General features: G+C 32.8%; 1 protein-coding gene across 1 annotated transcript in view; it reads left to right on the top strand.

Annotated features, from left to right (window-relative positions):
• LOC150095621 (spliceosome associated factor 3, U4/U6 recycling protein-like) overlaps positions 1–15,272 on the top strand; it is a 256,994-nt gene that overhangs the window by 217,233 nt on the left and 24,489 nt on the right. Inside the window, exon 20 of the mRNA XM_090409926.1 lies at positions 5,263–5,352. Within this exon, the coding sequence (XP_090266052.1) occupies positions 5,263–5,352 (90 nt within the window). The remainder of the gene's footprint in view (positions 1–5,262; positions 5,353–15,272) is intronic.

Genomic DNA, 15,272 nt, shown 5'->3' with positions numbered 1-15,272 from the left:
GAATCTTTTACTCCTTAGTGTTTTTCAAAAGGAACTCTCTTTAGGCATACATAGGAATTTCTGTATGATTTGAAAGCAGTTCTAATATTATATTAAAATTGTACTATATGTCTCAGCTGCTAATTTAGATCAATGAAAAATGTTGATTTCTCAGAGAAGAGTGATTTTAAAGGAATTGGTCTTTTCATTATCTTTAATTATTTTTGAAACTTGATGGTTGCAGTAAATCCTAACTTTTGTTGTGGATGATAAAAAATAATGGCTTGGAGATATCTTCCTGGATTGGCTTCCTGTATATTTTAACAACATTCCTCCATCAGTTTTTATTAGAACATCTAAAAATGAAAGTTTGTTATCCTTTTCATTTGCCACAGCGAAGTTAATTGGGGGTAATGTTGTTTCAAACAAATTCCTCTGGATTAGAAGTTCTCTGATCTTGTTTGTGTATTTTCTATAATGTTCACCTTCCTGATAAAGCTGTCAGATATCAGAAAATGAAATGCACAATACTTTGTTTATTTTTATATTAAATAACTGAATTAATCCTTGCTGTTCATTAAATCTATGAATTTATCCTGTTATTGTTCATTTTAATAAAATTATGGACACAACCTTGTTAGAAATAATTACTTTAATTTCCTGACGTTTTAACCTTCATATTAAGGTCATCATCTGGAGTATACACACACGCACGCACGCACGCACACATGTACACGCATGCACACACACACACAGTGACAAGCTATATTACATTTCAAACAGTATGCCAAAGAGACAACGATTTTGAGCAGTTTGCTCTAAATTCTTGTACTTTAAAACCCAAAGTCTGGCTTAGATACGATGATGATGGTTTCGCTATCTGGTCCCATGGCAGCAGTCATTAGCCACTTTCCTTAACCACCTAAACAAATATCACAAATACATACAATTAACAGTTGAGATTGAAAGTCAGAACACCCTTCCTTTTCTAGATACACTTGTCACATGTCTTCCTTCTGGCAGCCTTTCCTTCACTGTTTACCAGAAGCGTACACATACTGGCCAATATATACACATAAACTCCTACTACCACCACCCAACACAAAAACTAGGTGCCATTAATACACTAAAAAACAGGGCTTTGAATATTTGCTCCGGTAAACAAACATTTAAAGATGAATTAAAAGTTATCAGCAATACCTTCCTGAAAAATGCCTACAGCCAAAATACTGTCAACAAAATTCTTCACAAGACTTCACTTAAAAACAAAAATAAATTAGATTACAAACTGTAACCATTCCATAATTAAAGGGATACTAGATAAAATAAACGGAATACTATAGAAATAAAACCTTAATGCCACCTTTAAACCTCCTGCAAAATTAAAGAACTAACTAAACTAATCCAAGGATCCACTTCCTTTGCTGACCCACCTTGGAGTATACCATATACATTGTACCTGTAATTTGTCCTATATAGGTGAAACAAGATGCACAATTCTTATCAGAAAAAAAGGAACATAAACAGCACATTAAATTCAATAACTATGGTAAATCTGGCTTTTCTAATCATACCCTGAATACTCTACATAGAATTGATTGGAAAGGCACCTGTTGTTTACATCACACCAAAATTTGGTATGAACGTAAATTTAAGGAGGCCTGTGAAATTCTTATCAACCATCTAATCTTAACAATAATGATGGTCTAAAAATTCCAAGAATATGGAAGGCACATATTCTATCCACATAACTTTAGAGTTGATTATAAATAGGACTGTACATAATCCAGGATCTTAACTCTAATATAACAACTCTCATGTTAAATTAAGACACCACTTGTGCTGTAATAAAACTATCTATATGAAATTGTACTCTGATGATGTTATAAATAGAATATAGCTTTGATGTTTTTATTTTTTTTTTTCCAGTAGAATAACTGTTGATCAAATCATTGTCTCTTTTGCATACTGTTTGAAATGTGATATAGTTGTCTCTGTATATATATATATATATGTGTGTGTGTGTGTGTGTGTGTGTGTGTGTGTGTGTGTGTGTGTGTGTGTGTGTACTCCAGATGATGACTTAATATGAAGGTCAAAACATCAGGAAATTAAAGTAATTATTTTTAACATGGTTGTAGTCTCCATAAATTGCTGAAATAAATGCTGATCACTGTGTAATACTAAAGGAAAGTATCCTGTTATTATTATGTAATTATTATTACTTACTGCCCTCATAGTTTATTTCCAGTACATTTGTGTTCAAGTAAAAATCTAATTCCTGACATTACCCCTCTGGGCCTGAACCTGGGAGGTTCTTTCTCAAGTATGCTTGTATAATCTTATCTTGGATTCAGCAAGGAAACTAATTCTGCTGTAATTCTCACATTCAGTTTTGTTTGCCTTTTTATAGATGAATACTACAAGAGATTTACTCCAGTAATCCAGAATTTCACTTTCTGACCAGGCCTTCTGAATTATGCATTGTAATAATTGTAAAACTTTTTTTGGCAGATATTACTACTTCAGCTGCCTTTTGTATTTCAGGTTTCTCATGTCTCTTTCTACCTCCAGTAATGAAATGTACTGTAATTGCATTATCTCTTGAATATTTTCTGTCATCACTGCCTGTGTCATTTAACATTTTTTGAAAAAAAATTACTACACATCTCGATGTTTAATCACCGTTTAATCTCCAATTCCATTTATACAGAGCTTGCCTTTGTGAAGCAACTGTATAAGTTTTTTAACATCAGCAGATTTTTTTGTTATTAGTTTGCTGTAGTACTATTTCCTTTATTCCTAAGTATGTTCAATATCCTCCAAAAAAAATTTCTGTCTTCGTGATATTTATTTTTCAATTCTATCCAAGGTCTTCCCATGTATTTTTTTAGTGACTTTGGCACATAATTTATCTTGTCTACATTTTTCTCAGTGTTATCTATGGGCACTTGCTGACTTACTTGAGAGGAAGTTTCAGTATGATTTTTTTTCTTTTCCAGGACTGCCTTTTTAACTTGAAATTAAACTTTATGACTTATCTTACATGAACACGAATAAGAAGCATCAAGGAAAAAAGAAATTGTGTAAATTGACCAGTTTCATACATCTTATTGCATATGTCCTCAGGATAAAGTATAAATTTGAGGGTAAAAGCTTGTTATCATAAAGAGTGATTTCTAAAGTAACAACTGTCACATAGAAGGAACTTTAACTAGATGGTGAACACATGTCAGGCACATGGTTCATTGGTGTGCTGTATAATGACTGTCATATCCTATTTCACAGCTGTTCAGGTCTTTAATGTACTATATCCAAAGTTGGTTTAAAATGAAACCTTGGTATTTATTACAGTGAATTTTATACAATGAAACCTTGATATTTATTACAGTGTAACATTTCAGTGACTTCTCTGACTCTACATACATAGTTGTTGAATTCAATATATGGCATTCCTGTAAGCTGCCAAAGCACCCACTGTTTTTTCACATCTGTGGTATGTTCTTTCATGTGGATATCTCCATATCATGCCATCTGTCCAATGTAGCAAATGCTGTATGCACATAAAATTTTGTCTACTCCTGATCTCTTGAAAAGAGAATGAGACTGTTCAGACACTCAGTCATGGAGACTGTTTAAAGAGATTGGAAGGCAACTTTTAACTTGTATGGTTTAAGCACTTCCACTGTCTTATCTGTAACATTTTGTATTTAAGGCAAGGAAATTGCACTTTATTAGTTTGCTTGCTGCTGTATGTTTACTGGATTATGTAATGGCTTTTGTACAACATTATTGATATTATCAATGGATATTGTGTATACTCTTTCTTTGATTGTTTTAATATTAGCTTGTTTCTGGGCCAGATGGTGGTGTGGCATAGCATGTATGTATCTTCTAGTGTTGAATTTTTTTCTGTATACTTCAAAGGAAAGTTTGCCATGGTTTACTACTGAGATAAGAACATCAAAAAAGAAGTATTCTATTTCTTTAAACTTCCACTGTGAATTAGATTTTGTGATTTAAGTTATTGAGGAAGTCGTTGAATTTAAAGGGATTCGAGACTGGACAGATGAATATATTGTTTACAAATTTAAGCCATGGTCTATGGTCACTTGAACAGAATGGGCGAAGAAAGATTAGCAAAACAAGTGTTCTCTGTCAGGTTGGCAGGAAAACCACCCAGAGGAAGACCAAGATATAGGTGGATTGATACGGTACAAAGCACCTTAGACGATAGAAATATAAGATCTGATAATGTTGGAGTCTTGACAAGTAACAGACTGATTTGGAGGAAAATTGTAGATAGGAAGTTAGTAATGATGTAAATTTTTCATGTAGTACTATCATATCCTGTACACCCCTTGAGGGCACATATCAGGAATTTGTTGATGATCTAAGCCAGATTTTGGATTTTGTATGGTATCTGTGGAGGGCTGTCTTTTCAAATGATTCCATAAACATATTTGCTAAATATGGGAAACTGATACTCCCATGGCTAGGTCTTCTGTTTGTTCATAGTAAAGGTCTTCAAACTCAAAAAATAAAAATAAAAAATTGTCAAGCCAATGCTAAAATATCTTGTGGTGTCTGGTGAAAAAATATCTTCTAATGGTAGCATGTTTTATCTTGAAACATTGGTAAAGAAGGCCTTGACTTTGTTCATAAAGTCCTTAGTTTTTTTAGAATGCCAAGCATCCACAATAGGTCTAAGTGGAACATCCTCCTTATGAATCATAGAAACACCATATATATATATATATAGAATGACTGGATGTTCTGAAGTAATATGTTCATTGATTTCCTTAGGCCAATTACAAAGATCCTTTATTAAATCATATGTTTTGTGAGTGCTCTATCTGAGATCTTTACCCAATTGTCTAAATATTGACATCTTTAAGTAAATTTCTCATCTTGCTTTTGTACACATTTGAATCAAGAATAACTATTGCATTTCCTTTTGTCATTTGTACAAAAGTCCATTAGGGTTTTAATCTCTAGAAACAATTTAATCAGGGGATTTGGATTTATTACTTCTTCCTTATCTTTATAACTATTAGCTGAATGTAGCATCTTATTTTTTGAAATTACCCCAGGAGTCTTTTTTTTTTAATCTTCTTTGTCTGAGTTATATGGTATTTTTAGTAATTCTTAATAGGAATGATGCAACATATTATCTTAATTGTTTTATGTTAGATTAATTTTAAAAATTCATCATGTTAAAAATTTGTTTTATAATAATTGAGATAGTTAACATAAAATGTTTAAACTTCTTTCTTTGAGCAGTTTACCACTGGACTTGAAAAGAATAAATTGTTTGTTAAAGGTCTCCCTTTTACCACAACTAAAGAGGAACTTGAAGAACTTTTTCAACAGGTATTTTATTTATTTTTTCTTTACCTATTCTTGTGCTGAGAGATAGCCAGGTTTATAAATCTTATGGTTTCTTTAAGATGAGATCTGATTTTTTTATTTATTTATTTATTTTTTTAATTCTGAAAGTTATGATTCTGAAAATTATTATGACTTGAAAAGAAGAAATTGTTTGTTAAAGGCCTCCCTTTTAGCACAACTAAAGAAGAACTTGAAGAACTATTTCAACTGTTTTTTTTTTTTTTTCTTTTCTTTTCTTTACCTATTCTTGTGCTGAGGGATAGCCAGGTTTGTAAATCTTATGGTTTCATCTAAGATGAAATCTGATTTTATTTTTTTTTAATTTTTTTTTTATTCTGAAAGTTATTATAAGTATGTTTATACTCTTTCCTGTCTAATACACTCTTAAATCTTTTCTCTTAAGAGAGAGGGGTGGGGATAAAATATTGAAATCCAGTAATGTCGAGTTAAGGTTATGTGAGCTAAATATTGAACTAGAAGATATGTCAAGAAATTCAAATTCTTAGTTAATAATGATGTTATAGATGTATTTTTAGTCATATTCTTTCTTAAACATTAAAAAAAAAAATTAATCTCTTATAGTTACTGGGTAACATAAAAAAGGATGTAGTGGAGTTATTTAATGAGCACTTTATCCATGTATGTTGTACTGTGTGAATGATGCTGTGCAACATGTAAGATGGGAGGCAGATATTAGAGCATTAGTAGTGAAAGAATCAGAAGTGTATCAACCAGGTGTTGATTGAGTTATATGCTTACATGGCTGTGAGAATGGATGATGTGTCACCACGTATTTTTAAGGAATGTGCAAAATAGTTAGCTTTGCCTTGACCTAGTTATTTAATGAAAGTATTGCAGTGGAAAAAGGCTCCTAAGGAATAAAAAGAAGGTAGAATAGTACTACTCCACAAACAAACATAGTTCTAGGACAGAAGTTTCTAGTTATAAACAGTCTGTATATCTGGTTGTAGTCTGGTTAGGAACGGAATACAGGATTGGGTTGATGGACACAGGATTCTTTATTATGATCACCATGTGTTCATAACGGGTAGGTCTTGTTTTAGCAGCCTATCTGCATTTTATGATAAGGTAATGAATGTGTTTGATAAAGAACATTCATATATAGTGATCTTCTTGGACTTTTCAGGGCATTTGATAGATCAGTTGGTGGTTAGATGGATTGGAGATTGTCTCCAATGATACTGACAAATTGTGTATGATAGACTGACTAGTGCCTCAAAAACAAGAAGATAACCAGTGGTGTGCTCAAGTATCTTTTCTTGTTCCCTTGCTGTTTAACTTATTTGTTAATATTTCTTGTGGATTGATTGGGCTGTTCAGCTGTTTGCTGATGATGCAAAGTTGGGAAAAATTATAAGAGGCATTGCTGATGTTAATTAACCCTTTAACTGCTGAGAACGTATTATTACTGGCTCGGAAATACACGCCTGCTTTGCTGAGTCCGTATATGTATGGTTGGCATCCTTCCATATTCAGACAATTTTTTAGTATGGAAAGAATCGTCGTAAGATATTCAAACTTCATGGCTTGGTTCCTCCATCTATTGCCAACCAATTGAAGTTTATTTGACTTGGGTTTCTGTCCTTGTATGACATCTAAAGAGAAAAATTTGAACTGGTACAACTATGTAATCATATGCTCTTTATATATTTTGATTAATTTCTACATAAATTAATGTGTAATTTGCATAATCAAGTGGACACCCCTTGATTATGCAAATTTTATAAAACACTATTATTGACATTTTTGTGAGTGAACAAGTGTATATAAATAATGTATGATGCTGTCCGGACTTCTTACTTCAGTAAGAATTTTAATTGATTTTTATTTATAAATTTTTTGCAAAATTAATTCAGCACATGAGACAATGTCAGTAGAATATAAAATCAGCAGTTAAAGGGTTAATTCTCTTAAGAAAGATTTCAGTTGGCTTTTTAGTTGGAGCATTTTGAACAGTTAACTCTTGGTACCTTGTCGTGCCTTTTCAGATCTATAAAACTTAAATACAGATCTTTGTTATATTCCTATGATTTTACAACTATTTGTCTTAAAGTGAAAATCTGATCTTGACAACCTCTGTTTGATCTGAACCCAACTTGTTTTCTCCAAGCTTCTCCACAATTTTTCTTAGCCATTTCTCAAGAATACTTGCATAAATCTTACTTCACTCGGTAGAGAAATTCCTCTGTAATTATCACATTTGCCTTTATTTTATAGATGGGTACTATGAGTGCTCTACTTCAATCATCTGGAATTCAACCCTCTGACCAAGCTTTCTGAATTATGCAGTGTAGCCACTGTAAAACTTTTATACCTCTATATTTTAGCATTTCTGGTCACATGTCATCTACTCCAGCTGTCTACCCACATTTCAGGTTTGTGATGACTTTTTATACTTCAAGTACAGATATGTATTCCAGATGGCATTCCTTTTGAGTGTTTTCTACTACCATTCTGTCACTGCTTGTTTCATTTAGCAATCTTTCAAATTACTCCATACACCAAGAACATCTTCATCCTCGGTTTTCATGTCCCCTTTATCATCTCTGATTTCTTTTACAGCACCCTTTCCTCCATTTCTGAGTGTTTTCAATAGCCTCCAGGATATTTTACTATAGATACAACAATCAAAAATAAATACCTTCCTGATATTTATTTTTGATTGTTGTTACAAAAGTCTTCCCATGACTTTTGTTTAGCTAATTTTACACAATGCTTTGCTTTCTTGCATTTTCTCTGTATTCCCTAAGAGCACAAGGTGACTTAATGTGCCAAGAACTTTCAATATGCTTTCTTCTTTTCCTTCACTACCTCTTTAACTTTCCGAGTCCACCGTGGAGTTCTGATTTTTCTATCCTTGCAGATTGCTCACCACCTGCTTCTCTAGCAAAATGAATCAAAGTTTTTTTTTAGTTTGCCACTGAATTTCAAAGGTTCTTCTTCTTTCTTGTTTTCAAACTCTTTCAGTTTTTCTTGAATAACGTTTGTGTATTCTTGGTTCTTGTTTTCAAACTCTCAGTTTCTCTTGAATAACGTTTGTGTATTTGAGTCTATAGTTTACATCTGATAGCTTTTAAACTTTGATTTGTTTCAGAACCTTCTTACACATCCTCCTTTTCAGTATGAAATTCAATTTTATTCTGCTCAAAACTAAATGATGATCACTTCCTATTTCAAATCCTCTGTATACTCTTGTGTCCTGAACCAGTGAGAAATATCACCATTAACAATAACATAGTCAATGATAATTTTCTTATTCCTTCCATCTTCTCACCATTTGAATTTGTGCACATTTTTGTGTTTGAAGATGTTAGTAATGACTAGTCCATGCTTGGCCATAAATCTAGCAGTGATTATTAGCTTTGCTCTTTTCTCCAAATTTTCCCAAAACATTTTTATATGTCTGACAATCATTTCCTATGCTGTTTAGATCCCCAAAAAGGAGCAACTTTTCCTTTATCTTTGTGTCAGCTGCTTTCTCTAAAGCCTCAAAAAATTCCTCCAATAGTAGAACCTTCTGTGGGACAGTACGTACAAAGAAGTGTCATTGTGCAGCTCCCCATTCTGATATTTGCCCACATCACTCTACTTGATATTGCCTGCCATTCAAGAAGATTAGCCTCGTATTTAGTGTTAAATACTATAGCTACTCCTTCTTTTCTCTGATTGTTATTTCCTGAATATAACATGTTGTATTTGTTGCTTGGAAAAAAAAACTCACCTGTTTTTGTCATCACTGTTTCAGTAACACCTATTATATTGATCTGGTACTTATCCAGTTCTAATGCTAGTTCATTTCTTTTCCTCCTTTGATGCTTCTTATGTTGATGGTGCCAACCCCTTGATATCTGCAGATGTTGAGTTGGAGTTTGTTCCAGTAGCTGACTTTTCGCTGTCCACCCTGGTTCCCAGACAAAAACAACTGGGCCTTGTTTAACCAGATTACACCCCCAGCTGGCATGAAATTCCATCATGTTATACCATCATTTTGAGTTATAGCCAACAAGAATACAATTTGGTCAGCTAAATCCCAACTTGCTAGCCCATCCTTGTTCATTCATTATCCACGTTCATTTTCCTGAATATAACATCTTCTATTTGTTGCTTAGAAAGACCTTACCTGTTTTTGTCTTCTTTGTTTCATTACCATCTATTATGTTGATCTGGTACTTATCCAATTCTTCTGTTAGTTAGTTCATTTCTTTTCCGTTGATGGTGCCAATCTTGAACTCTGTCGATGTTGAGTTGTGATGTGTTCTAGGATTTGTTCCAGTTGACTTTTCACTGTTTGTCCTGGTTCCCTGACAAAAACAACGGGAGACTTGTTTAACCAGGCAGCATCCCAGCCAGCATAAAATTCTCTCATGTTGAACCATCATTTTGCATTATGGTTTAAGCCAATAAGAATAAAATTTGGTTTGCTAAATTCCACATTGCCAGCCCATCCTGGTTCATTTGGTATCCAGGTAGATACCTAAGGAGTTGCACCACAAGAAGGTGATGATTGGACATTAAATAAGAAGCCCTGTTCAGTTCTCTGAATTCCTTAAAAGGCTACGTGGAATTCTTTTCCTAGTTATACAATTTTGATCCTTAAGCACCCCCACTGCACTACAGCACTCAGGTACTACAAATTGAATTGTATGTGGGAACTAATTTACAAAGTAAAATTGGCAGGTCTGTGATTTGTATCTGTTTACTTACATTTACATCAATCCATTTAAAATGAGAAATTCATATAATGTTTATCACTTACCATTTTGCATTTCACATGTATGTATGATCTGGTCTGAATTAGATTTGGACATTAGGTTTAGATATTTTGTCTATGATGTCTGCTGGACTAGATATTGTCATTTTTTAACTGTTTATTAAATTTAATTATTGCTTCATTTATAATATAATGTTTTTTTTGTTCAGTTGTCAGTGTGCAGATTAACTTCCTTCACAGAATCTTTTATTGACTAATCATTGGGAAAACTTTAGTTGTTGCCAACTTTTTTTTTTTTTCATGTATCCATTCACAAAAGGTTAAACCTATAGTACATCAATACTTTGGATGGGCTAAGAAATTGTTTTTCTTACCATTTTTAATTATTTTATTCATCATCACCATCAAATTCATGACATGTACCCTCAAGAGATGAACAGGATATATGATAGTACTATATGAAGAACTTACATCACTACTAACTTCCTATCAACAAATTTCCTCCAAATCAATCTGTTATCTGTCAAGACTCCAACATTATCAGATCTTATATTCGAAGACTTGTAAAACCAGGCAGAACCCCATCCAGCATAAAATTCTTTCATTGTACCTGTCTTCTCAGGCACTTTTTACTGTATCAATTCATCTATATCTTGGTCTTCCTCTAGGTCTATTTTCTGCCAACCTGGCAGAGAGCACGTGTTTTGCTAATCTTTCCTCTCCCATTCTGTTTAAGTAACCATACCACCTGAGATTAGATCTGTTAACACATTATGGATGTCTAACAACATCAAATTCTTTCCTAATATCCTCCTTTTTAATATGATATTGCCATTGATATGGCGATATCATATTAAAATAAGGGGTGTTCACACTCCTAATCTTTCTCAGGACTCTCATATTTGTTCTAGTCTTTGGTCCAGTGTTGAACTAGAAGTCAGAATTGGTTTGAACATTGGCTTGTATATTTAGTGTTTTGACTAATTTCTCTCCTATTCCATATTTTCAAAGTAGAAACCTTGATATTTTCAAGGTTTCTGCCTCTTTGTCCTTACCAAATTTATTACAACAGTTATTCAATTTCGTCAGGGAATCTTGCAGACTTGTACTAGATTTATTTTGATGTATAACATCATCTGCACAAAGTAAATTGCCGAGATTAAAATCTCCAATTTTGATATCAGGTTTAATACTGCTTTCCTTCATAATGTGATCCATATAGATAATGAATAACAAGGGTATAATGTACATCCTTGTCTGACACCAGATTTAATATCAAACCATCTTTCTGTACTTCCTTCAATTCTAACTGCTGACTTACAACTCAAATAAAGACTAAGTATTGCTTGATATGATGCCCCATTAACGCCATATAACTGTATCTCCAAGGTTTGGTTCATATTCTCAAACTCTTTCATTTTTTCTTGAATAATGTTTGTGTATTTTAGTCTACAGTTCACATCTGAGAGTTGCTTAACTTTTATTCGCTTTAAAACTTTTTTACATGTTCTTCTTTTCAACTTGAAATTCAGTTTTATCCTGCTCAAGACTAAATGGTGATCACTTCCAATTTCAAATCCTCCGTACATTGTAGTGCCTTATCAGTGAGAAAACATCACTATCAACAATAACATAGTCAATGAGGCTTTTTTATTCTTTGCCTCTTCTCTCCATGTGAATTTATGCACATTTTTATGTTTTAACATTGTGTTATTAATAACAGTCCATGTTCTGAGCAGAAATCCAACAGTAATTTTTTCAAAATATTTCTGTATGTCTGACAGTCATTTCCTACTCTGCTGTTTAGATCCCAATAAGGACCAACTTTTCCTTTTTCATTGTGTCAGTTGCTTTCTCTAAAGCCTCAAAAAATTTCTCCACTTCTATCTTAGTAGAATCTTCTGTGGGACTATAGGTACAAATAAGTCTCATTGTGCAGCTCCCCATTCTGATATTTGCCCACATCACTCTACTTGATATTGCCTGCCATTCAAGAAGATTAGCCTCATATTTAGTGTTGAATACTAAATTATTGTTATTACCTGAATATAATATTTTGTATTTATTACTTAGAAAGATCTCACCAGTTTTTGTCTTTTTTTTTTTGTTTCAGTCACCACTATTATATTGATCTGGTACTTATCCAATTCCTCAGCCAGCTCCATTTCTTTGCCATTCAGGCGTCTTATGTTAATAGTACTGCTTTTTAACTCTGGTTATGTTCAGTTGGAGTGTGTTTCAGGATTTGTTCCAGTAGCTGACTTTTTGCTTTTTACCCTGGTTCCCTGGCAAAAACAATGGGGGGCCTTATTTAACTGGGCAATTCCCCTGCTGGCATGAAATTCTGTCATGTACCATCATTTTATTTGTGGTTTAAGCCAAGAAGAATACAATTTGGTCAGCTAAGTCCCAAATTACCAGCCCATCCTCATTCGTTCAGTATTCAGTATCCAGATACCTAACAGGGTGCACCACGAGAATGTGAGGATTGGACATTAGGTCAGAAGCCCTGGTTGGTGTATCCATATTCCTTTAAAGGCTATGTGGAGGTCGCCTCTCAGTTATACAGCTTTGATCCTTAAGCACCCCAATTATTTTAATTTTATTTTTACATAGTTTGGAACCTCAGCTTCAGAGGCCAAACATGAAACATTTCAAGCCTCTTCATGCTTCCGTTAAGCAAGACTGTGGTTTCACATGAGGCAATCTCCCACCTAAAGACATTTATAAACATTCATGCCCTCAACCAACCACACCAACAAATTTTGATCTTGTTTAACAGTATAAACACAGCACTAAAATAACAAAATAAATAAGATTATTTATTGATCTTATTAGGCTCTTAGTGCCTTCTCGCAGTAGATAGTTATTCACAATCAAGCAGCAGCAGCAGTAGTAGTAGTAATGGAAGCAATTCAAAATTTTATTGAACAAAAGAACTAAGGCCCTATCTTGGTGAGCTCTAAAGTTAGGTAAAGCGTTTACAATGTTAGGCTGTTTTCTTTTTAGTGTAAAATATATACATTGTAAATTAATAATTAACAAAATTGTCCTGAGTTGGTCTTAAAAAGACTTTCTCCCAAATTTTTGATAAATTAATGCAGCTTTGCTTCCTTGCCACCACCAACTCCAAAAATTGTCTCAAACTTGTAGTTGTCTTCCATTTAATTCAGCTTGATGGAGTATTGAAAGCATGGTCTGCCAGTCCTGACTTGCCATAATGATTGATGGTATCAGATGTACTTATGTTCTTTGTTAACTGATCTTCCTTTCTGTGTGTAATATGTCAGGTTGTAGGCACCAGCCTTGTTATATATTCCTGGATACATTAGAGGATACAATGGAGTTTTCCCTGATAAGTGAACAGATGAGGTAATTAGTTTGATATGTGGTTTAAACATGGTGTGGAGGTTATATTTATTTTTCACTTTGGTTTATTTATTTATTTTTCACTATGACCCAAGACATAGAAAATGGGAATAAGTATTGCTTTGATCTTGTGTCTTAGAGGAGAGGAATGTAGTGGTTTATGTTTTATAATGTCTCTTATAAATGTGTTTTGAAAATGGTTGAGTTCTGTGACAAGGACTGCATCATTAAAACAAAACAGTTTCCTCAAAATGTATTAGATTTTTAGGATACTGTTTTGTTAGGCTGGATTATGTTTTAATTGATTATGTACCATTTTACATGTACATTATCATTCTGTAAACAGAAAAAGATAATACTTGAAGGATGTGTCTATATGAAACATATCTGTGAAAGATTGTTTAACTACAATAAATATAGTGTATCTGGGTCATGGAGCCAGACTGCAGATTTTAGTTTAGCCATGCCAAGTGCTTTTCTCTAAGTGCTCTGCTTAAAAATAGGCTAACAGGGAGAACCCATTATAGTATTATCTAAATGTTTGTATATTTTTCTTTTTTAGTGTAAAATATATACATTGTAATAAATTAAAGACTTAATTCATTATGTTAGTCAAGTAAATAATTGTTTAATATCCGACTAGTTTCACTGACTAATGAAAATGCTGACAGATATTAGTCAGTGAAACTAGTCGGATATTAAACAATTATTTACTTGACTAACATACCGAATTAAGTCTTTAATTTATTAATACTAGTGGTCAAGAAAGAAGGTCATAATATACATTGTAAATTAATAATTCACAATGACAGGGAGCAAAGTTGAACTTTATCAAATCAGCTAACAGTCACTTCTTTTTATCCAACAGTAAAACCTATGTAGTACATAATTAAAATAGTTTAAAACACCATATTAAAATAATAGAATCTGGCATTTCTTTATGCCATCAGATATCATATAGAAAATGTGTGTTTTTGTGTGTGTGTGTACAGTAAACCTTTGATTTAATGGACTTCGGGTTTAACAGACAAAATTTCCGGTCTGTATGTCACATGAAAATTAACACGCTGTTAATTTTAAAAAGGTTTTAACCAAGATTTGCGTATAATTAAATTAACAGGTTATTTTTTGTTATTATTTCCTGTTATTTTTAACAAATTTTGGCGAATATGTTGAAAAAACACTGTAGTAATTTAGCCGACATAAATGAGTCACCACTCATAAAACATGTTCGGCAATGATTAGAACGTGATCACACACCAATCGCACTGTAATTGGTTCTTTTGTCGCATGCCGTGACTTTCTGCAGCAGTTTTATTATACACATTTTCGTAATTTAGGGAGTTAATTATAAAAAAACAGCAAAATTCAAAAGTTAAAAAAAAACTTGATAGTTTTTCCAAAGCAGGATTACCTAAACCATTTGCCTCAACATCGAACATTAACTTCACATTAACTTATCTAAAAGTGTGAAAATTGTGTTAAAAATTGTGTGTAAAACAATTTTTTGTTATTACAGTGCTAATATTAATAAAATTGCAGTATAATATTAAGATATTTTTATTTTAAAAAATTCATGATTTAACGAACTTTCAATTTAACAGACACCCCTTAGCCCCCGTTAGTCTGTTAAATTGAGAGTTTACTGTATATATAATATAGAAATTGTGCTTCATACTTATACTGAGTTACTATTTAATCTGTTTCTTTTTTGTGCATGCTAAAAGTATGCTAAATAGAAGACAAGTATTTAAGAGGTAATTAATTTACAGAATTAACAACGCATATGAAGTATTTTAAT

Source organism: Typopeltis vanoorti, chromosome 20 (genome assembly GCF_054136105.1).
Source record: "Typopeltis vanoorti isolate ZY-2024b chromosome 20, IOZ_Tvanoo_1.0, whole genome shotgun sequence".
Classification (NCBI taxonomy): domain Eukaryota; kingdom Metazoa; phylum Arthropoda; class Arachnida; order Uropygi; family Thelyphonidae; genus Typopeltis; species Typopeltis vanoorti.
Note: the sequence above shows the minus strand (reverse complement) of the source record. Positions and strands in the feature narration are given on the sequence as shown.